The sequence below is a fragment of the Melozone crissalis genome, unplaced genomic scaffold (genome assembly GCF_028551555.1).
Source record: "Melozone crissalis strain CALT ecotype California unplaced genomic scaffold, PUWL_Pcris_2 ptg000016l_1, whole genome shotgun sequence".
In the NCBI taxonomy this organism is placed as follows: Eukaryota; Metazoa; Chordata; class Aves; order Passeriformes; family Passerellidae; genus Melozone; species Melozone crissalis.
The window spans coordinates 32087383-32114985 of record NW_026535794.1 but is presented as its reverse complement, the minus strand read 5'-3'; the positions used below and the strand labels follow the sequence as shown (position 1 = coordinate 32114985).

Sequence of the window (27603 nt, the reverse complement as noted above, 5' to 3'; positions counted from 1 at the left end):
TTTTAAACTCAAGGGAATTTTAATAGGTTACTTGCAAAATGTTATTGCAGGCAACAACTTGTACATGATTTTAGTTCCAAACCCACCAAAAAATTATACAAATCAGCATTGTAAAAGTGTCAGATTAATGCCTTACAGGCTTTGCTGGCAGAATTAATTTCTAAATTCTAGATGTGGGGAAACATTACTCTCATTTTTTTCCTTTTCCATTTTTTTTAGAAAAATTTACAAGTGAAATATTACTACAAAACTTTTTTTTTTTTTTATAAGGAATTTTTGCAAAACATTTACATTTTTACCATCAACTATTTTTCTGTTTCAAAATCATTATGTAGATTTAATACCCTATGCTGCACATCAATTCTTGCGGGATGACAATTCAGTGACATGCATAAAAAAACACCACAAGGCATTAAAATGAAGACTTAAATACAAATATTGTTGCAATAAAACAGTTATAAAATTGAAAAATAGGACCTAAACATCATGCTTACTTAACTTTGACAAATTAACTTTTTCTCCTAGATTACACACTTTTATTACTGCTCTCGTGAAAGAATGTGATAAATAATGACTTAACACCAATTGCTAATGTAATCGGCAACACATACACAAACCTAACCAAAGAAAGTATATTGTAAGAAAAAAACTATTCTAACACTGGAGTTCTACCATGGTAAATACACTTTGCACTGATAATTACAATAAAGCAAAATTTTTAATGGTGGCAAAGGGAATGAACAGTGAAATGCCATTAAACAAGATACTACTGCACATCTGTGCCCTATTACTTACAACAGCTATATCCCACTGAGTCAAATAAAGGACATTGAAATTTACGATCCTTTTAAGACAGAAAAGTGGATTCAGAATGGTATGCAGAACAGACTGGCAGAATGTTTCTAATTCCAGCGGTAAAATGTGCACCTGCTAACACAAGTTAATGTACTTGAGATGCTATGAAGCCAACCAGATTTAGATTTGGATACATCTATAACAGGGATTCATTGCAGATTAAAAATTACTTCAGTTTCCTATCTGCATACATAAGTATGCATGAAAAAATTACATATGAAATGGTTGTGCAGAATGCTTGTAACTTCAGTTTACAAAACTGTTAACTTTTAGGAAATATGATATTAACATTAGGAAAGTTCTTCTTTGCATAAAGTAATGTAGAGCACTGATTGTGAAGCATAATGATAAAATATATCTTTGACGTTTCATTTCCTTTATAATAAAATTAACAGTTAATACTACCTAATGTTCATCTGTATTAAATGTAACACCTAATTGTTTCTGATGTTTTAAATCCAGATACATCAGTTAAGAGTACTTTAAATAAAATATACAAAATAATGTACAAAACCCAACTAAAATTTAAAGACTCTGTTACAAGTCTAAAAAAGCTTTAAGAAACTTGAAATTTATAACCACAGTGTAAAATTGTTTTTCTTTAATCTCAAAGCTTTTTATGTAAACTGAAAGTATAAAATACCCTCAGCTTAGTATTTTGCTACAAAGGGCTGGCCTAAAGTGTACACAGTGTAAACAATGGCATTTCTTTTGCTTCAAAAATACAGAAAACACCACAAGATTGATAAATTGTTCAGATGAGAAGTATATGATCTTTAGGGAATGCACAGGGTACCTGTTACGTCTTACAAATCAACAGCTACCACATACATTCTTCCTTTCATAATTTTTAGGGGAAAGAAGAACATCTTATTCTTCTTGCACTGTACTTCCTTCAGTTACATTAAAATATTTTGGTATATAAATCTCCTTAAAAACTGGTCATGAGAATTTATTAACAAGTGACTGTAGATGTAAAAGGTTGTATTTATGCCTAGGGGAAGTAATTAAAAATCCTGAGTATGAAATATTTGGCCATCTTTCCTCCTTGTACCTACTACTAATTTTCACACAGAAAATGCAATTTTTGTTATTGTTTTTTCTTTTTTTTTTAATATTTCCTCTATATTCACTGTCACATCTGAAAATTTAACCAAACCTTTGAAACCAAAAGTCATGTCCCAAAAAGATTATAATATTTCTCTTTTCCTGGTTTGTTTTTTGGTTGGAGGATCAATACAAGACTTGATAGGTAACAGGTATTTATTACCAGCCTACATACTATCCTTGAAAAGTGGTGGCAATATGTGAGGGGAAAGAGAAAATGTTTACTTACTTCTTTCCTTATTAAAATGTGATAATTAATTTTTTTCTTTGGCTATTAAGTCAAAGCACAAAGAACTCAGCACATTAACCACAACATAATAAACTAGTATTTACAGAGGAGATACTGGATAACACTCAGTTGACAGATTGATTTCCATGAATTCTAACAAAATTAAAACAATCAAACACCTAAGCTCGAGTTTTGAAGATTCAAGTTATCTATGAGTTAGAAATGGGCCACAGATGTTTTAAAATACAGAATCATAGAACCACAGAATGGTTTGGGTTGGAACGGACCTTAAAGATCTAGTTCCAACTTCCTTGCCATGGGCAGATGGGCAGGGAAATATAAAATGAAACTAATTACCAAAAATTGACACAATTTTCTTTTGTTCTACATAAAGATACCATTACTTTTGTAAATCATATGTTAATATCTTTCTATGGTTTTATCTTTCCTACTGTTTACACTAATTCTACATAGCCTAGCTCTCCACACGAAGAGAGGAATTAGAACTCACTGATTGTCATTTATACACACTACTATAATGTAGTAGTCGAAATTAATCTGAGGCCCACCTCAGAATCACTTTGCAGCATGCATCATTCAGCTGCTATTTGAGTAATTCCAAAATTTGAGAAAAGATGGCCAAAATTAACCGATGTGTTGTATGGACTGAACAAAATCCCAAAATATGTCCACTGTTGTTCATCCTGTGTTCTGTTTTGCTGCGTCTTATGGGAAAAGGATGCTCTCATTAAAATACTACAAATTTATGTTAAAAACAAAGTGCCTTCATCAAATGGTATTAATCCTAGTCAAGGTCCATCCAGTTTTACATTGATACTATCAGATTTTATAAACACATTAACATACAGTGGTAAAATAGGGGGATAAAGTTCACTTAAAATCATTACAGAATATACAGATATATAACTAAAAAAGTACAGTATGGAAATATTATTCCTCTATCTGTTTATCCAGTCATCAATTTGCGCTGTTTGTATTTTTGAAATTTTTGTCTTGTTGCACCGGTGTACACTTCCCTTGCTGACCTTCCAACCTGGAACACTTACAGAAGTCATAACTGAAAAAAAGATTTCCTGCTCTGTAATCCACTTTACCAGCCCACTTCCATATCCTGAAAGGTATGTAAACTTAAGTGCAGCACTAGGTGTCCATATAAATGATCCTTTCAGAATTCTTCCATGTTTGTTGAAACATTAGGGGTTGCTGGGTTTGAATCTTGAGAAATGGCAGCAACAGTGACAATTCTTGGAGAACCAAGAACCTCAGTAACTGAAGAGTCCAGTTCTCCTGAGGTAACAATAGCAAGGGCTGTTCCACCACCCTTCTTGTTTTGATGAGTTTTGACATGTTTCGAGAGATGGTCACTTCGCATAAACCTTTTAGAACATTCTGGGCATTCAAATCTCTTTTCACCTTTTCAAAAAGAAAAAGAAAACCAACATGTTACTGAAAGAGAGCATTGAACACTGCTTGATCATCTGAATCTCACCCTATTCTATTCAACACTCAAAGTGTCTTTATAAGGACACCTTTTCCACCTGTCTCATTTCCAGGTGTGTTCTGTTCAGTCATAGGCTTTTGGCCACCTACTCCCCACTACTGAAATGTTCTCAACAAGTATTTGCTATGCTGTGATCATCTGACGAGAAGTTTGAATTTCAGGACACCAGAGAATTTTCATAAACTTCTATAAATCTACCAGAGCAAGGGAGGTAAAAGCACTCAAAGAACAACTTTATAATAATGCTTTTTAAATTTAGATTACACTAATGGGAAACAAATTCAGAAACACGAATTTCAATGCTCCAAGAAGATGTATGAAATCTACACCAAGAGAGACAAATTCAGTTTACCAAAAGGTCCTGTTACTGTTCAAATGTAGTTAGTGCTTAGACATGAGGTGCTCTAAGTTTGGGGAGAAGGGACAGGAGGGGGAGATACTCTCCTGGGGATAAAAATATGAAGGCTGATAAAATTTTTCAGCTTTTAAAAAACCAGCTCTACCGTTTTGAACTGTTAAGAGACTTCACTTTATCAGTTCCCACTTGAAACTAGGAAATTTCCCAAGAAGACCAAATCCAGTGTACGGACTAGGTTAATAAATTCCTTAAGGACTGAGCTAATCCAAGTGAGGAAACAATAACCCTGGTCCATGGCCAATCCTATGTGCCTGACCTAAATTTGTTACATTTAGATAAGGCACTAGCTAATGTACATCAGCTATCTATGATGAAATAGTCCTCTCTTTCTAGCCTACATACAAAAGAACAACTGGAACAGATCCCTTTTTATTTATATGATTTCACAGTCAGCCTAAATTTATGAAAACTGGAATCTACCACTTCCTTATTTTGAAGTTACTTTTTTTCGCATTTAAGGGTAATTTTCAGCTAACTTAGTAAGTGAGAACTTTGATACCATTGTTTAACTATGATCACTACAAATAAGACTTGCTGTACTATGGCTACACAGAGTGATGACCAACCTGTGTGGGTTCTTCTATGCCTTTGTAACTCATCACTCCTTGTGAATCGCTTGCCACAAAAGATCCAGTTGCACACAAATGGTCTTTCACCGGTGTGCCAGCGCAGATGTGCCCGAAGATGAGATGTCTTGCCATAAACTTTTCCACAGCCTTCAATATGGCAGATATGCTGTTTCTTTTTTCCTGGCTCATTGCTGCCTCTAAAAAGATCATATTTAAACAGCTAAGTAGTTATATTCTAAAACATTACCAGCTATTAGGAGAAACATTTCATGCTAATAGCGGCAATTTTAATCCCCGTCTAAAAAAGCCCACACAAATGTACTTTCTAATAGAAAGCATTCAAAATCTAGGCAATATAGGACAATCTCATTCCCAAATGAGGCAAGCTGTATAGGACAATCTCATTCCCAAATGAGGCAAGCTGTGATAAGATGCTTAAATATATACTGATAAAAGTTACATTTACCTTCCTTCTCCCTCTCTGCAGTTAGGACATGAGCAGGCAACTCTTCTCAGTCTCTTGCCAGGCTGCACTTCCTGGTCAGAAGCTTGTTGAGCTTGTTGAAGCTGCACTTGTGTTATCTGATCGGGACTAACAGCACCAATTGCTGCATTAGCAATGCCACCTACTGCTACGGTTACAGGAGCTATTGTGGCTTGCTGTACTTTTACTCCATCCTGTCCTTGCTGTTGACCTGTAAAATAAAAATTGTTTGTACCTTTTATTAGTCATTTCAATAAGTGAAATGCACAAATAAACTTTACACATTTATATTAGGTGGACAAAAATCCACCTAATGTTAAGAGAAGCCACAAACAAAATATTAAATCCAGTAATTTTTCTGAAGTATTACCTACCTGTTAGTTTAATGTAATTTGTTATTAAAACAGCACAAGACTCCAAATTACTGACTGATACTAAGAAAAATTACCTAGTTTAACAAATGTATTCTTTTTCTTAAAAGCTGAAATAGGCAAAATCTTACACAGAAATATAATTCAGTCAATTGCCAATTAATGTCTCCCTAATAACCTTTTAACTATATCAGCATTCAGAAAACTACAATTAGCTAATTAAGAAGTTGTTTTATGGCACTTACAGAATTGTCACTTCTCTTACAATCTGACTAGAATCAACATCAAGCCAGGAAGGAACTTTTGAATGAAAAAGAAACTTAGGACTAGACTTGAACAAACTAACATCCCAAAGCTTTTTGAGATTGTTGTTTTGCATGATTCTCTGTTCAGGATGGGGTCATCCTGGTTAGAAGTATAAATGGGGGGAAAAGAAGCAAGAGCCGCCCTGGGGAAAGAGATCTGGTGTTTGGGTTGATAGCAAGCTGAAGATGAGTCAACAGTGTGCCCTGGCAGCTGAAAGGGCCAGCTGTACCCTGGGGTGTGTCAGCAGAGCACAGTGAGCCAGGTGAGGGAAGTGACTGGGAAGTGACTCCTGCCCTGCTCTGCCCTGGTGCAGCCTCACCTCGAGCGCTCTGAGCTGGTTTGGGTGCCTTAGTGGAAGAAGCACATCAAACTGTCAGAGTGAGTGCAGAGGAGGGGACCAAGATGGTGAAAGGTCTCAAGGGCAAGATGTGCAAGGAACAGCTGAGGTCACTTGGTTTGTTCAGCTGGGAGAAGAGAAGGGGTGACCTCCACAAACTCTACACCTTCCTCAAGGGAGGCAGTGGAGGGAGAGGTGCTGATCTCCTCTCTCCTCTTTCTGGTGACTGGTGATAGGACATGAGGGAATGGCATGAATCTGCACCAGGGAAAGTTCAGGTAGGACATTAAAAAAAGACTCTTCACTGAGAAGGTAGTTGATCACCAGAACAGAATCGCCAGGGAAGGGGTCAAACATAATTCCAAGACTGAATCAATGAACGAAGAATTCAGCTTGACAGCGTAAGTCCATTATCTCATTGGCTTTCTTGATCTAAGGAAATCTGGATTACTGGCTTGATATTAAAGCAAAAGAAACTATTCCAACATAGGTAAGAAGTGCAGTTTCTTGAACAACAAGGTCATATTATGTTTGTTTTAAAAATTAGTAGTATACAGACTTAGAAAATACATATAATAAACTGAATCTGACACAGAGATGACTTCCAGCCACAATATGACAATATGACTGAATGCCAGCCCTCTTAGTAACAGGAATGGGACAAAATATAATCAGATGCTGCCATTTTCAAAAATTCACTGTCTTCATACAACTGTGAAATTAAAGGAAATACCCTTTTTTTCACCTTATTTAGAGAGTGTAACAGTCAACCAGAATTCTTTAGAGCAGAATACAATATTTAAGATTGTATAAATACTAGTCCTCAGTATTGAAGCATTCACTTAAAATTTAGAAATTCCTCAGGGATAACATGGTTCAGAGATATTTGAATGGGTTTTAATGATTTCTGTAGCATCCATAACATAACAGGCACCACCAATGGGGATAGAAAGAACACTCTCTCTGAAGCCTCAAGTACCCAGCTACTGAGTGAGTTGACACACAGCCCAGCATGGGACAATGACTACTTGGTTCACATGACTACTGAGGGGCAAGAGATGCTTGCACAGAATATCTTGTGTAACAGTCAGAGGTGGAATCTAACACACACCACCTAACACCACCACATACATGCACATAGGTTAGTACTGAAGAACATGATATACAGAGAACCTCTCAAAGTGACTTGATTTGTCATCTAAAGGCTACTACTGGCTACAGGAAATAGAATAAATCTGGTTTCTGCCTAGGTCAGTACCAGGTTATTTTCACCTGAAGCACCGATCAAATTTACACAGTTATTTCCCTTAGTTGATGACTGGAAGTTGCATCTGACCTGCCTAGATATGAATAAACATGAATTCCTTGTCTTCTTAAGAAGGCCAGAAATAGTGAGAGACACTGAATGTTTTCAGTTCTCTGAAAAGAACAAGGACAAGCCCCTAAGAGATAGCATTTGAACCCCACTTGCGATTGGACATAGAGTGAAAACAAACAAACAAAAAATCTAAAAGGATTCTGGTATCAGCAGCAAAGGAAAAATAATTACAGGCTTAACCTTGAGTGCAATCCCCATATGATTAGGATAGAACCAACTCTTTATTTTCATAATAGCAATGTAGTGGAAATATATTTATTTCCCATAGTTTAACAGGAAAGAAAAGCACTCATGATAATCCTTGAGGGAGAATATGATAGGGTAAGAAGAACATCATGATATAAATGCAAATAGTAATATCAAGTACTTTGGTCTAACAGTGGCTGAAGAGGATACTAGAGCTTCCAAAGAAAGTGCTAGTCCTGGGGCCACTCCTGGTCAGGCTGTTAAGCTGTTGGAATACTGAGTGCTATAAACAGCCAGAGTGAAAAAAAGGCAATTTTTAAAAAATATCTAATGCTTATCCTAATATGATAATATTAATATGATAATTGTGACTGCTTGTGATAAAAACCAGGCACACTTTCTGGTGAGCCAAAGGTAAATGAAAAGGAAGAACTTGCTTAATGTGCAGTCTTCTACAGAGCACAATCCACTCCCCATCTGTTAAACATACCCAAGGTGCAAACTCCTTTAATCCACAGAGCAGCACTAAAAATGAAGCACCTGTGAATGGTCACTACAAAAGTTAAAGATATAACAGATATTGTGACCTATTGCAGCCTCCTATTCTGTTTTCATTATCAGTCACAGTACATTGTTAAGAACTCTACTTTTTTATTACAGTCTGTTAGAAGGACTACACCATTTATGCCACACAGTCCTATTGGAGCAAAGAAGTCCTGAGACCTAATCAGTCTGTGGTCAGAATTCAGAAGAGGTAATTTATCTCTTTCTCTCTGATTTTCTTGAATTGGTATTAAAGCTTTGATGCAACCTTTCCCTGGGCTGTCCTAAGGTGACTGTATGATGTGGTATCCTCATAGTCTGTATTTTTGCTCAGAAATGGGCCCTGTAGCTCTAAACTAGGCCTAGAGAGCCAGAGAGAGCAAAGGGCAGAGGGAAAAGATGCACACCATTTATCTGCTGAAGCTTCAGTTTTACTCCCCTGAACTTCCTTTTCTCACTGACTGTGTTGCCTAGCACGGACAGCAAGAGAAAGGTAAAGCTCTCAGAGTGCTCTGGGAGTTTGCAGCCATGTAGCCAGGAAGAGAAAACTGAGAGTCTTTCTTTACTTTTAAACTAGCTCCCAGTTCATTAGTTGAGACAAAAGGTTTTTCTCTAGACTGTGGCTTCTTCAGAGGAACTGCTCAACTCTGCTGCGCCTGTCCAGAAGACCAACACTGCCACAATCATGTCCCCCTTGGACACTGCCTTGGCAGCTCCTAACCCAAAAAAAGCCATGCCTACAAAACAAACTTTAGACTCTGAATCTGAATCTACTATCTTTTCAGAGCAAAGAGAGGTTTTATTGCTTAATATTATTCATTCTTTTCATGTTTGTAACTACTTTGCTCATTAAATAAACAGTTTCTTCCACTTCTCTCAGAGAAAATTTACCTCCTGAACCAGCTGGGGGAAGGATCACTTAAATCTTTCTAAAGAGACCCCTTCAAAAAATTCCTTCCTAAATTTACCCTAAACCAAGACAGCTGTCAAACCAAGGCTTTTCAAGTAAGATGTGAATTGTGACACTTGAACCCTGAGAAGGATGACTCCTTTTCTCATCCCATGATTACTGGTTAATATTCAGGATATAATTCTAGCATATGACAAATAGACATTTATAGAGAAGCCTGTTCAGCATTTCTAAAAATCCAATATATTTTGCTGATTCCATATGAACCAACTTTCACTGTCCGAGTAATGAGATGACCAACTCCACAAGGGTCTTCTGACACTTCTTCAGAATATTAAATACCACTGCTGACACACACTTTACCTTTCTGAACTTTCCTTCTCCCATGTAAGGACTGGGCATATCTTGGAATACAGGATACACACTACTGAGCTACAACAATTAGTATATTTATTAAACATAATACAGTGACACATTTGAGTAGAAATGATTGACAATAACCAGAAAAATGACAATAAAAATACAAAAGGGACAATGCCAAGTAAGGTTGCTCAGACAGACAATTACACTCCCCACATGGTTTCAGTTAAACAGTAATAAGTTACCTGCTCTTTAGCTAGCATTAATTAGTTATAACATTTTCTAATGTGCATATTGATTTTTCTTCTTTAAAATAATCTCATGGAGTCACTATTTTAAACTCCCTTCCCTTGAATTCCACTTACTAAATTCAGAACAGAAGGTCCTGAAGCTCTCAAAATATCATGCAAATTGCCTTATTTGAAGAACCAAGCCACAACATTCAATAAGCAAATCTAGTTTTTTGAGGTAAAAGACTAACTGAAGAAAGCACACATAGATGATTAATATTCTTTGTCAGAGCTTTACACAGCTATGAAAAAACACTGGGAAGTTCAGTAATGTAATTACTGGACTTAATTTTTGTTTGGAACTCCTGAGAGAGCACCCCAACAAGATAGCACACTATTAATACACAGGGTAGAAATGCATCTATTCTCATTTTAAAGCTGTTAAACATAAAAGTCTTTGTTCTTTGAGAATAACAGGAGTGTATTTTAGACCAGTTGACATATCTTTTCTCCTGAAGAAAAATCAGAATTTTTTCACAACACTGACAGAACCTGCTCAAAATCTCAAAGTGAGTCTGCTATAGTCTTGAGTTGTATGGGATTTTTTTGTAAACTACATACTAGAATCCTATGGATCACTAGGAGCTTTAACTTTTACATCGCTTGCACTTATTAAAGAGGAAGGAAAACAAAGGCAATATGAAGGGAAAATAAGAGACTTTAATTATTTCTTAAATCACCTCTGCCAAAGAAAAGAAACTGAGAAAACTTAATGTTGCTATGTGTTTGCAGCCTACTAAATTAAATGAAGACAACTTCTAGAAGTTTAAAACAGAGAGGATTTTTCAGTTGAGAGGATCTAGGTCTAAACTGGCTTCTTATTTGGAGGAAACAAAAAAACCAAACCCAGCAAACAAACCTGCTTAGTCTAAAAACAGGTGGTTGAGATAATGTTATCTACACAGGAAGAGAATGATCTCTTGACACTATCTAGATGGAGAAAAAAAGGCTTATTAAAAATATTCCTTTCAAAGTCTTACTAGAGGCATTAAATGCTATTTAAAGCCTTCCAGAAATGCTGCTACAATCATGAGATCACTTGAAATTGCTTCTTCCTGACACACTCCAAACCACAGGACCTGATATCACTACACTTCACCATTCATAATCAAACCCTTCAGTAACAACAGTTCTCATGTTTCAGCACCCATTTGAGAAAGAGGCCTAAAACAAGTCACTATGTGAAGGAACAAAGTCACACGTCAGTTCATGTATGTTATTCTGTATGAGCTGCGAAAGCAGTCACTGTACACTGACCCCTGCTTTTGGAATAGAGAAAGTTTACTCCAGGTCCCATGATTTTTTTAATAATGATTCCTGAAATTGTGAAATGGCTTGATAGAAAAAATTAACGCTGAACTTGCATATATCTGAGCTTTATTGTACAAACTGTCAGGATATAATGGTAACTTACAACCAAATGTTACAAAATAACAATGATACAAAATAACATTGATACTAAATTTCCTTTCATTTCCTCTCAGGCCTAAGTTCTCTCCTGCTATTGAATAGTAACTATTTATTTGACCATAGGACAAAATGAATACAGTAAGGAAACCTGTTATAGTATTTAATTACAAATCAAGTGCAACAGAAGTCTCAATTATTGCAATATTACAAATATGATTATGACTGAATAGAAATTTTTTAAGCTTCTCAAATAAAAGAGCCTGCATGATCTTTCATCATGGGGTTTAGTCACTAATCTTTCCCATTTAAGTCATTAGGTAACTGCATTACTTATTAACATGAGATACAGGATTATCAAGATAAATGCTTGCACATCCTTTATTCTTCATCAGTTGCTCAGCTTTCCAATTCTGCAGTAAAATTGCATCTTAGCAGGTAAAACTCAGATATACTTTCCCACATAAACTTTACTCATGTACTCAAGTTACACGAGTTTTAGCACATTCATGCAAGAAAATTTAGCAACTTTAAGTAACTACTATGAAACCAAATAATACATATGCACACACCCCAATCACATTTTCAGTTAAAAATTAATTTGTAAAACCATAACAGCACTTTAATGATTTAAGAAAGCTAATGCATGGTACCTAAAACACTTCTACAGAGTGACTGATCACTGGTCATTAGGCTTGGCCATCCATTATAAGTCAAACCAAGCTTCCTTTTACCACACACTACACCTGCTTTCCTACACTTGTTCACAAACTCAGATTACTCTCTGAGGCTAATAGAGCAGAAGGGAGAGAAAAGGACTTAACTTTATTGATCTACGGAAATCATGAGAGTAAAGCATTAGAGAATTGGATCTTGGAAAGAAGAGAAATTTAAGACTAAGAAAAGGATACTTCTCAGTTCTGGTACATAGTTCCTCAGAAAAAAATGTATATATTTCCTGTTGCTATTCTGCAACCAACGTTTAGCAGTCAAAAGATGAGAGCAGCAATGACAAAGTTACCTTGGTAGGGTGCAAAATCTGAGAAACACTTGGCAAAATGTACCTAGAGCTACAGTGACTAAAGTTGCAAAGAAGAAAATTTGTTCAACTGTGTATTCTAAAAAGCAAAGAAAACACTGCAGTTAGAATCTGTATTTCAATTCATATTACTACAAGACAGCCTGCAGAGTTCCAAAGCTCTACAGGCATCAGAGCTGATGCAGCAACTCATCCATTAACAACTCACTAATAGAAAGCAATGGGAAAAAATTCTCTTTTTCCCTTGCCCTGCATACACCAGATGCTCTAAGGTTGAAAACATCCTTTAATAGTCTTTTTCCAAAAAGACATAAATGTAATTTACACTAAGATAATTTCTATATACTTTATATATATATTGATAACACAATATACTTATAATAACATGTCTATATTATATAATAGAATATAATGCTTTGATTAAGGTATAGTCAAGTTTTAAATATTGTTTAAAAGTATGTGTCAATATAGTTAGAGATCATCTTTTTTTTTAAACTATTATGAAGGAGGTTCATGCTGAAAAAAGAAGCACAAATCACATTTTAAAATGACGTATATGTAAAGACAACACTGAATTTAAATATTTACAGAGAAGATGATACAGTGTGCTGACAATTCCACTCTCTTTTCTAAGCAGTGGTTAATAAAGATTTATGAAGAAACAATATGCGACAAAAGAAGAAAATGCAAGCACTGATACAAGGGACCCACACATTCTGTAGAGATCAGTTTGGAGTAAGGAGAGGAACTGGATTCATCCAGCTACTGCAAGGGTCATCACAAATCACAGCTTTGTGTCCAGATGCTACTACAAGCAGAAAGTCTCCAGTGCAAATTGTAGCATCAAATAGACATCTGTCTTTTCTACCTCCTATAGGGGCACTGCAGCAAGTTTCTATCTTTTGTCCATGACTAACTTTGTCAAGATTTGTAAGAACTTGCTATACTCTTCTTCAAGAGATTTTTTAATCTCATTGTATTAAAAAATTACTGAACCGCATAATAACTATGCTTTCTGTTGAAATTACCGCTTCAATAGTGAAGGCGGCAATAAAGTTAGAGGGGTTTAAGTATCTTTAAAAAGATGAAGTTTTTTTCCTTTAGTGCAAGAATCATATTGGTAACCAAAACAAGATCAAACCAATGTCCCAAAAGTTTCACCAAGTTACTTTAATGATTTTTCAAAAATGTAGGGATTTACTCAAGGGCTTTAGGGACAACCTGAGGGCACTTTGAGCCAGAAAATAGGTTTTCCCAGCTGGTAAGACCTTTCATTAAACTGGAAACAATTTTACTTTTTATTACTTTAATAAACATAGGAAAGAGCTACTACAAATACAACACAGAAAGACCCATACAAAACCAATATAAAAATCAAACACAGAGCTACAATTTCACAAAATTTAGTCTTGAACAATTAACTGGTGATTTCAGTCAAAGCAAGGCAATGTCTCTGGTTGTTTTGGATACTGTGACTTCAAATGAAAAGAAAATATGGTCAATTTATTAAGCATTCTAAAGAAGGAGATGGAATCAGAAAAGTAACTTGTTATACTAATGAAAAGAGACTCTTCCAAAATAATCTTGATTTTCATCATTATTGAATAAATAGTCAAAAAGTATACTTAGAGTGAGTGTCCAAGAACACTTCTCTGCAGATGAATACAAGTAGTTTCCTGCATGCTGAAACTTAGAGCAACAGCTGAAAACCCAAGTACCAGCTGTGCTGCAAAGTACCAGACACATTGCACGGAAAGCAGCAGCAGATGTAAGAAATTGAGATTCTTAGATTTACTTTTATGGAACATCTCCCTCTCCCCCATCCCCTTGCCCCAACTCTCAGATTATTCTACACCTTATAGCCACAGCAGAATGTGGCCCAGTTCTTTCCTTCAACTCTTGCCCCTAACTCTTAAACAGGGGTAGGACTAGGAAGAAGCCTGTGGACTGTCTGTCTCCACAGTCTGACTAGAGGAGGTCAATAACTAACAAACTGAAAAAAAGCAAAAATCCCAAAACAAAAATCAAATGCTTTCTAACACACTTCTGCCATATGGTAACAAAAACACACACTCAGAAAGTGTCATTTTCTGCACCTCCACTCAAGTTATGGGTATTGCCATGAAGTAGTAATAACTGAATCTTGAAAGGACAGAATTAGGCTAACATGAAAAAATATAAGCCAAGGTTCCAGTACTCTATTTGGAGTTTGGGAGGTAGCTGGGAGCTTTTCTGGGTGGGTATTATGGGATTTTGTCTATGCTTTAGCTGGCTTACATATTTTACACTTGACTAGAAGGTTCATTAATTTCCTTGAAGTAAATATTTTGGCTGTATGAAATATTATGTTGATCAAGATAAAAGTAAATATAAAAAAAGCAAAAGGTAAAGAGATTAAAAGGAATTTAAAGGAAAAACCCCAAGATTCATAAAACATTTTTAAAGATCTTATACAGCAAGACTAAACATGAGCATGAAGCTTTGTTTTTATTAACAGTCTATGGATGAATAGGCTGACCAATATTAAAACTAACTTGTTCATTAAAGATGTAAAACCTGAAACTTTATTATAGCCTTTATCAGGCAAGGACCTGATAGAATAGAATTACAAAAGAAGGGCCACATAAATCTGTAAGATCCAAACCATAAAAGTTCTGACATTTTCTCTAACACTGTTAACCCTACAAAGCTGTTTACCTAGTCTTGTTTTTTGGATCAGAACAAACTGAAAACTTCATGCTTTTGTCAGTTACTTCCCCATGATCAAAGAAATAAGAAAATCAAGGCCCATTTTTCTTAAACTTCAGTATTTTTCTCCAGGGAAAAGCAGTCACATCATGACTTGAAACTATAATTAAGGAAACTCAGGCTTGTACTTAACGTGCATCCCAAGGGTTTTTTCAGCAGGAAGATATTAACTGATAATTCTCTCTTTACAACAAAATAATACTAGACTTCCAATCTATGAAGATTAAATGTGCATTAAATATGCATGCTTGGGTGATACAGTTTTTCCAAGGACCGACTGATCAAGGTGTATAACTGTTATGAACTTCAGCAGCACTGGAGACTGCACTGTTAGGAACAGATGCATACAGAAATCAATACAACTGTAACCCTACCCCAAAATAAACTAAGCATGTGCTCTGATGCTCATTTCTCAAGAGGCTACAGATGTCCAGAGCTACTGTTTTGGTATATGTCATAACCAGAGTAAAATATTAATTAAAAAAATTATATTTCATTATGCACTCCTGACTACTTCTAAAGCTACAGTATATAAATCAAGCTACATTTATTAACTAAATTATCCATTAAAATAATTGACCACTAAAAAAAGAGTTGTTTATCAACAATCATAGAACATCCTGAGTTGGGAAGGACCCACAAGCATCATCAAGTCCAACTCCTGGCTTCCACAGGGCAACCCCCAATAATAACACTGTTTCACTTGAAATTAATACTCCTCTTAGAATATAGCATCCCATTCCATATACAGTTAGCTTTTTTCAATAATCATAACTGCTATTAAAATGTTTTTAATATATTAAAATAGTAAGAAATTATTTATTTCATCTACCAGCTCCAAAATTATATGAGACTTAGAACTCCAAAATTTTAGTTACAGCGAGGAAGCTGTTGAAATGAAATTTTGAATATGCTTCTTGTCTTTCCCTCACACCAGGTGGCAATGGAAGAACAAGAAGTTTGGCTTAATGCAGATCTAAGTATGCTTTAACAAAGAAAAAAATACTAACTAGCTGTTGAAGATGTGCCATATCACTCAATTCACTTCCTTGGCATTTTATGAACAAGAAAGCTCAGCCAATTCTCTTCCTGTTCTACATGCTCCAATTTCTGACTACAGGGATTGAGAGAGGGGATAGCAAAATTCTCAAGACAGGGCTTACATTTAAGGCTTACATTTTGTTCTTGATGTTTATAGCATAAAAATAGCTCATTATAAACCTATTTTACCTTGCAATTATGAGCAAATTTGGTACTTGAAATGCTTCCCCTTCCCACTTTATTTTAGAAGTAATGATGAAGTCATGCCTTGCTACTCACAGGTCAAGCAGAAAAGACTAGTTTTACTGAGGCATGCTGGGAATTTATCTGAACAGGCAGATTGCACATTTCTTAGGGATCAAGTTCAGAACCACTATATTGACACTTTTATTTTTATGCTAACATCACCATTGCTAATGTTTGTTTTCAACTGCAGTTTGTTGTCAAACTGTTTCTGCCCCTGTATTGAATTTCAGTTTAAGAAAATCCCATAACCAAAGCAATTTTTTCATTAGGAGACTAAATGCTTCTCCTGTAATTACTTTGAAATATTTGAAAAGGATGCCAGTACTATAATATTTAGAACACTGTGGTTCTGCAACAATTCTCAGCTCAAGGCAGCCTGAGAACAGTTGTGACCTTTCATGACTTGGAAAAAGTATGCTACATTTCTATACTACTCCCATCTATACTCTCAGGATGCCAAGTCACATAGTATGAAGTAAAAAAACCAAGACAGATTCATTTTTTTGCTTGTTTTTTTTTTTTAATACAGCTCAATATTTTATACTTATCTTCTTACTACAGATTCCACAGCTTGCAGCTTGTTTCTTTCAAGATATTTGCTGCATCTTGCTTGTCAATGAACATCCAGGAAAACACTGCATGTTATTTAGAAAAAAATAAATCATACAACCCCTATCCTTCAGCTCCTTTGACTTTCACCTTTGGTGTTTATACTTGCCAGTTTTCTTGTATGTAATGTGGCTATTTTAAACCCTTTTCAACTTTGCCACCTACAGGAATCCCTTCTTGCTTAGCTATACCACTCACCAAGTTCTGCTTCTAGACACTATTACATTAACACGAGAGGAGCCCCACAGGATATGCCCTCACAAAAATGCATTTTCATTCATTAAACAATGCAAGTGTAATATTCTAGGACTTCAGACTAAACACCTTCCCCTCCCTCAAAATCTAGCATACAAAATAAGGAGTAATAGAAGACTGCGAATAGCATGAAGATGAATCAGGTATTTTAAGTTTTCATAATAGAGGAACTTAAGAACTTTAAATAAAAACATGTCTTATGTAACAATTAAAACACAATATATTGCAGGCAAATACTGAATGCATTAAAAAATGACTCAGAAAAGACAAATTCAGAGAAAAAAATCCATCTATAACTATTAAACTTCTTTATTAAAAAATCCCACTTTTGGCTCAGGAATATGCAGGTGACTGAATGAGGGAAGAGAATCTGAGCACTGCTCTTCGTATGCATCACCTGCAGTCAGCATGAGAGAGGGTCAGAAACACTTCTCAATTTTATATTCATAGAATCATACAAGGATCACAAGGCACCTTTAAAGATCAGGCAGCTCTGATCCCCCTGCAATCGGCAGGGACATCTTCAGCTGGATCACATTGCTCAAAGACCTACCCAACCTCACCTTCAACACTTCTAGGGACAGGGCATCTACAACCTCTCTGGAAAACCTGTTCCAGTGTCTCACCACACTCAGAGTAAAGCATTTCTTCCTCATGTCCCATCTAAACCTACCCTTTTTCAGCTTAAAACTGCTGTCCGTTGTGCTGTTACTGTCAATAGGTCACGGTAAAAAGTCTGTCTTTCTGACAAGATCCTGTTGTATATCTGGAAGGCTCCCAGAGTTTTCTCTTCACCAGTTTGAATAACCCAACTCTTGCAGCCCATCTTCATACAAGATGTCTTGCAGCTCTCTGATCATTTTCATGGCTCTCTTCTGGACCAGCTGTAACAGATCCATGTCTGTCTTCTAGTGGTGTTTCCCAGCACACTCCTATGGACAAGGTCTCACAGCAGTGGCAAAGAGAAAGAGAATCACATCCCTTGAACTGCTGGCCTTGTTTGTTTTTATGTAGCCCAAGATACCATAGGCTTCCTGGGCTGCAAGTGTACATTGCCAGCACACATCCCATTTTTCATCTACTAATATCCCCAAGTCTTTCTCCACAGAACTGCTCTCAATCCATTACTTTATCACACAATCTATACTGAGATTAGGGACTGCTCCATCACAGGTAGGGGACCTTTATTTGGCCTTGCTGAAGTACAATGAGGTTCACATTGCCCACTTCTCAAGTCTGCCAAGACCCCTCTGGATGCCATCCTTTCCCTCAAGCACATCAACTGCACTGCTCATCTTGGTGCCATCTGCAAATTTGCCAAGGGTGCACAGAATCCCACAACATCATTAGTAAAGATACTGACAGTACTGGTCCCAGTATGGTGACATCATTGATTACTGATCTACATTTGGAGATTGAATCACTGATGGCAACTCTGAATGTGGCCATCCAGCCACTTCCCTATCATCCCTAAAATCCGTATCTCTCCAAGGCTACTGCGAGGGACTATGTCAAAAACCCTCACAAAAAGTCATAGCAGATGAAGCAGATTGTCAGCAGCTCTTCCTTTACCTACCCATACAGTCACTCTGGCACAGAAGGCCATTGGATTAGTCAGGCACAATTTGCCCTCTGTGAAGCCATGTTTGGCATACATTTGGGATGACATGTTGGCTGTCTCTAACCACCTCTGTACACACATGCCTGGACATAGCTGGCACAAGGTGTGTTCCATGATTGTACCAGACACAGAGATGAGGTTGACTGCTTATTAATTCTCAGGAGCCTAATTATTACCTTTTTAAAAAATGGTGTGATGTTTCCCTTTTTCCAGTCACTGAGCGACATAGAGTTAGTCTAATCCTTTTCTCTTTTTTTCCTGTTTAAAGAATTGGATAGAATGCTTCAAAGACCTCATCAAACTTTGACCCAGACAGTCATGTCTAAACAATATATTGAGTCTTTGAATTGCAAGTCCTAAAACTAGTGCCTGTCAAACAAGAAGACTTAATAAAGAGGGAAAGGGAAGAGAAAGCCTTGAAGAAAGGCTAAAGCTGGATGCAGACAAGTGCGAATAATGCACAAGAAGTCAGGAGACCTCAAGGTACTGACAAATTGCATAACTATGTCACAGTGATGTGAAAGTATCTGGCCAAAGAGAGAAATGCCTTAGTAGCTCACATTACTATAGAGTATGAAACAGAATGGCAAGGCTTATTACATATTTTTAAGTATCTCAATAAGAACACTTGGCATGGGATTTCATTGTCATTAAGAACTATTTTGGAGCCCATCGCACACCCTTACAAAAGACTTAAAACTCTCCAGCTTTACTATTGCCAGGCAACAGCCTGTTCCACTGAACAGAAGTCATTGCCCCAGGTTATTTTGGGTGGATGAACTCAAAATTCCCCAAAATTCAGACCATGTCATCACTCATGTTCAAGAAAAAGGCTTGAACTTGTGTTGCAAGGTGATGGAATCTGACAACTTTTGCTTAAAAAAAGTGATTTTGGAACAAGCATACATAAAATACAAAAAATATTTTTCATTATCTTAAAACAAAATCATGTAATTCACTTTTGTATGGGGCAAACACCTCCATCATCATGTAACAAAAGTACTAAGATACTAATACTCTAAGAAGTATCATTAAGGTAGATATAAGTTTGGTCTATTAATTTTTTTCTCATAAAGAGGGAATTTTTCTGAAGCACAAAAAACCCCTCAAAAACCCAACCAGAAAACCTCACAAAAAGCCCAGTAAAAAAAACCCTCCAAGAATAACAGAAAAACATCAAAATGAACCAACCAAACAAAACAAAACAATTCCACTTACCAAAAGGAAACTATTTTACAAATTGTATCTTTTTCTTAGACTCAACTAGTACTAAAAGCAGTGCCTTTCACATAGTCTCTTACAATGTCAATCAACTGATCTACACAGATATACCTTAATTTAAAAAGGGGCTGGGGACAGGAATCCTTTGAACTTCTGCAACTCTCACAGCAGAAGCCTTGAAAAAGGGCAAGGGTATTCTGCAGTATCTACTTTTCCCCAAGACCATAGGGGCAAAATTCAGGCAGTTGCAATCTATAAATTCCAGGCTATTCCCATCCACAGGGAACCATGTGCAAAACTTAGTGCAGAAGTAGCTTGGTAAAAGGCTAAGACAGGTACTGATCTCACAGCAAGGCAGGTATTAGTAGATCCCTGAATGTTCAAGCAATCACAGTGGTTTCTATGCAGCCTGTTGTTTGTCTTCCTCTTAATTAAACAATTGATTAAAGATCTGGTTTTAATGCTCAGAAACTTAACTGGATGAGAATAAAGCTTTCTTCTGTACATTTAATTATGCCTTTGACTGACACTCTGTACACCTTAATAAAATTTTATGGAATCACAGATGGCATAGACTTTGAGGGACCTCTAGAGAGCATCGGGTCCCATCACTCTGCTCAGGCAGGCCCACCTACAGAAAGCTGTCCAGGACCATGTCCAGACAGTTTCTGAATATCTCTGAAGATGGAGAGTCTGAGTGCAACCTGAGCAACCTGTGTGAGCACTCAGTAGCTCTCACAGTAAAAAAATAATTTTCATCACTGACATTGAAGTTTTCTCTCAGGCCAGAAAGTGAAAGATAGTGAGAATGTCTCTGCTTTGCCCTGCGTTTTTGACCACGTGCAACATATAACCCTAGGTATGGTACTTACCAGGATCAGTTTTTGAATTTTTAACTGAAAAAACACAACAAGAAATCCCAAACACACTTGTACATCTTCCTAGGTTTACAGCAGACTTTCAGTAACAAAAGTTATGAAAGGTAGACCAAACTATAGTATTTACCAGAAGATCTTAAGGTTTTTCTTCCCAATGTGAAATTTTTCTCTTTTGGAATTTAGAATCTATTTGGCAAAACAACAATAAAATAAAATAAATAAAAAAACCCAAAATCAAACAACAAAAAACACAACTCCCCCATTTCTCAAAATTTTCTATAAATCAACAAAGTGTTATAATTTTAAATTAAGTATTTTCCTGCTTTACTGCTTCATTTACTACTGAAAAACTAAAGAAAAAATTGTGCTTAAATATCTCACTGTGGAAATAACTAGGAAAACCCCTGTTCATTGAACAGAAATATGACACAAATACCAAAGAAGTTATTTATTGTGATTTTTTATTGTGATTTTAAAAGTCTTTTTCCTAGAAACTCAACTGGCTTGATTGAAGGACAACGTAACTTCTTTTCCCTAACAAAGTAGGAGCACCTGAATCAATGCATGGGATGAGTTCTTCACTCAGCCTTCTTAAAATTTTCTGGACATCCTCTACACAGCTCACTTCTAACACCTACTTCTACTGCTCATTTGTGGCAAATGAACTACTTGTAGAGAGTTCAGCTTGTTTTTAAGACACTTCACACTGGCAAGCTCAGGTACTGCAGAAAAGAAATACCAGTCTGCAGATATTGAGGTAGCTGAGCTGTTTGTTTTTCAAAAGGTTTCCTATAATGATGCCTGGGAATAATAAAAAAAAAAAAACAAACAAAAAACACACACACAAAACAACAACATTTCAAATAAAAACCAGCAAACCCAAGGAAGTTAACAGCCTTAATCAAGTCAGCTTATTCTATTTAGGTGGCAAGCAAAGTTTAGATCTTAGCATGTTTGCAATTTTCTATTTCATAACCATTCCTTCCTTGGAATCTTAATACATTTAGCATTAAGGACTGCACATCATGTTCTTCCCTTTCCTTCCCATTCTACCATGTCTCCCATTCCCAGGGTGTAGAGTCAGGAAGTTTCATAGGACAGAAGCAGAGATAAGTAAGAGAAGCAAATTACAACTAATCTCTTGCATTCAAAAAGCTTGTTCTTTATCCATAACATCAAGTCCTGGGAGAGAAATAGTACCTTATTGAAAAAGAAAAGGAAAAAATGTCAGAATACTTATAGGGGTGGAACACCTCTTCTATGAGGAAAGGCTGACAGAAATGGGGTTTTTCAGTCTGAAGAAAAGAAGGCTCTGGGGAGACCTCAGAGACCTTATACTTGAAGAGGAACTTTCTACAAGGGCATGTAGTGATAGGACAATGGGGAATGGCCTTAATATGAAAGAGGGTAGGTGTAGATACGACATAAGAAAGAGGGTTTTTTACAATGAGGGTGGCAAAATACTGAAACAGATTGCCCAGAGAGGTGGTGGATGCCCCATCCCTGGAAATATTCAAAGCCAGGTTGGATGGGGCTCTGAGCAACCTAATCTAGTTGAAGATGTCCTTAATCGTAGCAGAGGGGCTGAACTACATGACCTTTAAAGGTCCCTTTCAATCCAAATTATTCTATGTTTCTATGATTCACTGCTGCCAAAAAATTATGGAAACAGCTGTAAGGCCTACTAGGAGCAGGACATGAGAGAGTGGGCACAACGAAGAAGAATTCAATGGTCACAAAATGTAACCTAGTTAGCATACAAACACTGTATGACTAAGGCTTGGCTTGACCAGGACCATACTTGTGATTCATTGCCCTTTTTTCATCCTCAAGTTACCAATCTCAATCCTTTTATTTTCCAAAAGACTTCATATGCAAGCACAGGTAGGGTCAATATAACCAACAAAGATGATATTCAGTATCTGTTGCTCTAATACCTGCTAGTGTGTACTGAATAGTAGTACACCATTAGTAAGCAGAGAAAAAACCTACAGGCAGAAAGGTTTTTCCAGCACCCCCAAATCTAGGCTGTTCCCAAAGCAGGCTTTCTGTGGAGTCCCCTACCAAAGTAGAGACTTCTGTAAGAAAACCATCAACCAGCACCTTCTTATCAAGAAAAAATTGTTCCAAGGTAAATAGGACAACAGCTGCTCAGCTACAGCCAACCAAACTTCTCTTTGAACCATTACAGCTAAACACAAGGTCAAGATTTTAATTCTAATTACCCAGATTAATGCTTGTGTGACACTCCTTAAACAAGCCAGGTTTAGTGCCATCTAACAGCTCTTAGTATCTCAACATACCATTCCATGCTGAGAAGTACCACAGCAGTCAAAATTCTCCCAATAGCTAATTTCTTACTACTAAACTATGTTAGTAGTTATGTCTCCTCAAAAACATTTCAATCAAAAAGAACAATTATTTGCCCTGTTAAACATTTTTCATCTTAGCATATGATCATAAAAACCAAAACCCAAACCATTTAAAAGTCTATATGATACTAATGTTTGCTTATGCAGATTTGACAGCAATCAAACATGATGTGTTTTTTATCATTTTATAGTAAAAAAACTGTGCCTATAGTCAGGCTGTTGTTGGGAAGAGTCTATTGCAACCACTACAATAGAAGACTTTTACTTCTATGACATAAACCCAAGTTTTGGTAAGTAGTTATCAAGCTGACAAAGACAACTCCTGCCTAAATCCAGTTTTATCTAAAACTTTAAAAGTCAGCAAATTTTACATAAAGAGGTGTCCTTGTGGGACACTGCAGAGACCTTGCACGGAATTTACTATAAAACTAAGTTCAGTTATCCATTCTAGAACATTTTAATAGCTTCTTCCCCAACTATTAGACCAGCATAAACAAACAGACATTTCATAGTACATATCAACAGTTCAGCAGCAAGTACTGAAGTACAGTCACCAGTTGGCTTTATCTTTTTATTTTAAAGCAAGCCACAGAAACCATGTGCAAGCACACATTATTCCACTCAATCTCTTTGCAGGACTCAAACTTTTAAGGGAACAACTTTATGAGCTAGTGCAGAATGCAATGAGTAGTTTCATATGAATACATGCCAGGACACAAGGTATCCCAGCTAACATATTGCCACTTCTCATTCTATGTCCCCAAAAGAAGATTTGGAATACTGCCTGGTTGGAAAAAGCTTTTTTTTGCTGGCTTTTAAACATATCAAAGCTCTATCAGTAAAGTCCCATGTTCACTTCAGGAGTCTACAAGTCTTTAGTAAGACAGAGGACAGAAATATTTAAGTAGTTTATCAAATACAAACAGTTCCATTTCAACTGATATCACTGGTAATATTAATTCAATATTTAGCAAAAATGTCAGCTATTTTAAAATCTGAATTTTAGTAATAAAGTGTGAGATAATTGCTCACAGTTAAGGGTTTAACGTTCATTACAGAAAATTCTGAAGAAAGAGTGCTAATCTAAAATCATCTGGTATTCTTGTAATAGTAAAAAAAAATCAAACCAAAGCCACAAACAACTATCACAAACAAAACAAAACAACCATACAAACAAGCAAAACTCCAAACCCTTTGTCAGACCACTCACCCGCAACGCTGGTGATGGTAACAGGAACTCCTTGAACTTGAACACCTGCAGCACTCAGGTTGGCAACACTTACTGTTTGAAGATTAGGTACTGAAGCAAGCTGGGCAGCGTTCAGAGTGATGGGGGTACCAGCAACAGCCACCGGGGCAATCTGGGCAATGGTTGTGCCACCACTTGAAGACACAGGAGTAATGGTTAGTTGTTGGGGTAACCCAGCATTTTGAACTTGCAGATTTGAAAGGCTTTGCAGATTCTGAACCTGCACGGTTTGCCAGCTGATCTGTCCTGATGGTGTTAAAGTTGGAGCCCTGATGAGCACCTGAGTTGGGCTCACTGCCTGCAGTTGAACATTCTGCAAAGGCTGCTGCTGGATGGTCTGTATAGTTTGCCCTGACTGGAGCTGAAATGACTGTGGAGGAATGGCCTGAATAATCTGCTGTTGGGGCTGCTGGATCTGTATCTGCTGCAGAATAGGCTGACCTACGATCTGGACCTGTTGAAGGGAACCTGACTGATCCTGGACGTTCTGTAGTCCATTGGACTGAAGCTGACTGGAGCTCTGGGCTTCAGAGTCCGTAGCAGTTGTTTGAGGTTCTTCAGTCGCCTGCTCTGAGCTGCTGCCTGCTGTGCTTGTGTATTGGCCTGTTTCTGCAGAGCTGACCAGTGTGTCACTGCTAGTCAGAGATGTTGAGGCAGTGGTTGTAGCAGTGGAAGATGAGGAAGGAGACTCTGGCATGGTACTACCAGAGGCAGAAGTGACAGGTGTAGACGCCAGCTGATTTCCATTGGAAACTCCACTCTCCGTAGACTGGCCAACTTGCCCTGAACTTCCTCCAGTGGCAACGTTGTTAATCACAGGCAAAGCCAGGGTTACCCCGCCAATGTTTATAGGTAGCGTTGTTACAACTTGTGCCTGAGTACCAGGAATAGTTTGCAGTTGCAGTGGTATGGAAACACCGGGCCTAATTTGGACTGGAACTGTCTGATTTGCTAGGTTTTGAGCAATAACATTTCCTGAAGCTGTCCTGTTTGCAGTTGTGAGGATAGCTTGATTATTCCCTGCAGGAATAAGCTGAATTTGACCCTGTATGTCTTGTATGCCAGTAGCGTTGGATGGATTGATTTGACCTTCCGTTGTCTGAATCTGTGGAATCACTTGGTACTGGACACTACCGCTTGGATTCTGCACTTGAATGACTTGGAACTGTCCAGGGGTCGTTGTAGAAGAATTGCCTGATTTGGTTTTTGAAGGAGATGTACTTCCATTGTTACTGCTGGAGGGACTTGCTGCACTTGAGGCAACAGAAGATCCTTGCTGAGCAACATTATTTTCTTTTGAAGCAGAAGGAGCAGCGGCAACGAGCTGCCAAGCATTTCCAGCTAGCTGAGTTGTTACCAATTCCAACTGCTGTGGCTGATTCTGAAGCTGCACCAAACCTTGATTTGGGTCTATAATAATTTGCTGCTGTCCAGTTCCTTGATTCTCACCAGGAGTTCCTATTTTGCTGCAAGTGGCTGCTAGCAAAGCGAGAGGTGAAGGCTGAGAATCCTATCCATAAAAAGAGAAAACAGAAAGGATTCAGGACAAGAGTGCAAGTATCAAGCACCAAAAATGAGCATTAAGGTTTGCACAGGAAGCAAAAAAAAACCCCAACAAGGTGCTTCTGCACAGAGACCAATGATACAGCTCTGAATAAGGAAGTATGAATTGCTGTAAATAATCTTTAAACATAATGCTCTTAAAAGTTCTTTAATTATCAATGACTATGTGACAGCCAAGACCTCAACTGCATCATCAATTCAGTCTTTTTTCCCCCCTCAAAATAAAGAAAAATATTAAAAATGCTTCTATTACATGGAAAGCAGCTGATCACTGCAAAATGCAACCAAACAAACATGTCCAGGCAGTAAAAACACTGCACCCAACCAACTGTGCTTCATCCAACCCAAAGAAAGATGCCCTGAGCAGGAAATGCTGTTAGCTGAACATTTCATTTTAAATGCTAATAGTTGGGGCACTTCCCTATTCGGGTGTGTGTTCTTTACCTGTGAGCCTCCAGTTTTCCCTTTTTTATTATTATTGTTGTTATTCTCTGCCTCGGGAGATTTCTCTCCCTCTGTGGGCATAGTTTCCTCCTTCTTTTGATCTGCAAAAATATCAAGTGTAACAGGTTAATTATTCACCTTCATTTATACAATAACAAAACCTACGAGCATATCCTTTTCGGTTCCCAGCTTGCCGCTTTTGCCTCTTTATAAAAACAACAGTACAAATCATTATTACAAAAGAACGAGTGCTAAGAAACGTGGTTTGAAACCCAACCCATGGGGGCTGGAGAGTTAACACCCAGAAAGGGGAGGTTTGGTTTCCTCTCCCAGAGACAGCAGGAAAAAACCACCCACAACCCTCCTCCTCCTCCTGCCCCCTAAAGCATCGACGGCCACTGAGTGGCCGCCGATGCTTTAGGGGGCAGGAGGAGGGTTGTGCATGGGAGGGAAAGAGGGAGGAAAAGAGGAATGAAGGAGGGAAGGATGTGCTCAGGAGGGAGGGTTAGCGAAGAAAGGGGGAATGGAGGAGGGAGGTACGGAGGAGGCAAGCCGGAGGGGCAGGCGGGAGAGGAGGAGAAGAAAGGGGGCATAAGAGGAAGCAGCACGGATGGGCGGAGGGGCAGCGAGAGAAGATCGGGGTAAGAAGGGGGAGAACAGAGGGAAGAAAAGGGGGAACCCGGGAGGGCGGGATAGAGGGGGGATGAAGGGTGGAGGGAGGAGCAGAGGGAGGGAGGGGTGTGCACAGGAGGGAGAGAGGGAGGGGGTTACATACCGCTCATCCCGCATTAATGCCCCGCTGAGGCGCCGCTCTAGGGGGGAGGAGAAGGAGGAGGAGGAGGCGGAGGGTGGGGTGGGGGTAGCGGGGAGAAGGCCGGTCGCAGCCGGAGCTGGGAGGAGCGGGACGGCCTATTTTTCCACGAATGGCCGCCGCTGGGCTGTGGCGTAGCTGCCTCTCTCTCCGCCCGCCGCTGCCGCCGGCCTCAGCCCGCCGCCTTGAGTGACAGCTGGGGCCCGGGGTGGGAGGCGCGGGGGCGGGGCCCGC

At 37.9% G+C, this 27603-nt stretch overlaps 1 protein-coding gene across 1 annotated transcript; it reads right to left on the bottom strand.

Moving 5' to 3' along the window:
* On the bottom strand, positions 1 to 27603 carry SP4 (Sp4 transcription factor). The gene is made up of 6 exons (XM_054273363.1): positions 27334 to 27603; positions 26559 to 26659; positions 24513 to 26061; positions 5167 to 5395; positions 4698 to 4897; positions 1 to 3625 (listed from the first exon to the last, which is right to left on the bottom strand). Exons 1-6 carry the CDS (start codon positions 27338 to 27340, stop codon positions 3378 to 3380), a joined length of 2334 nt encoding a protein of 777 aa, XP_054129338.1. The 5' UTR covers positions 27341 to 27603; the 3' UTR covers positions 1 to 3377.

Excerpts from the sequence above, each read along its gene's own strand:
- SP4 (XM_054273363.1), bottom strand. Across the intron at positions 5,396-24,512 it reads TACCATCACCAGCGTTGCGG|GTCAACAGCAAGGACAGGAT; the intron begins GTGAGTGGTCTG and ends TTTATTTTACAG. Across the intron at positions 4,898-5,166 it reads TGCAGAGAGGGAGAAGGAAG|AGGCAGCAATGAGCCAGGAA; the intron begins GTAAATGTAACT and ends TGATCTTTTTAG.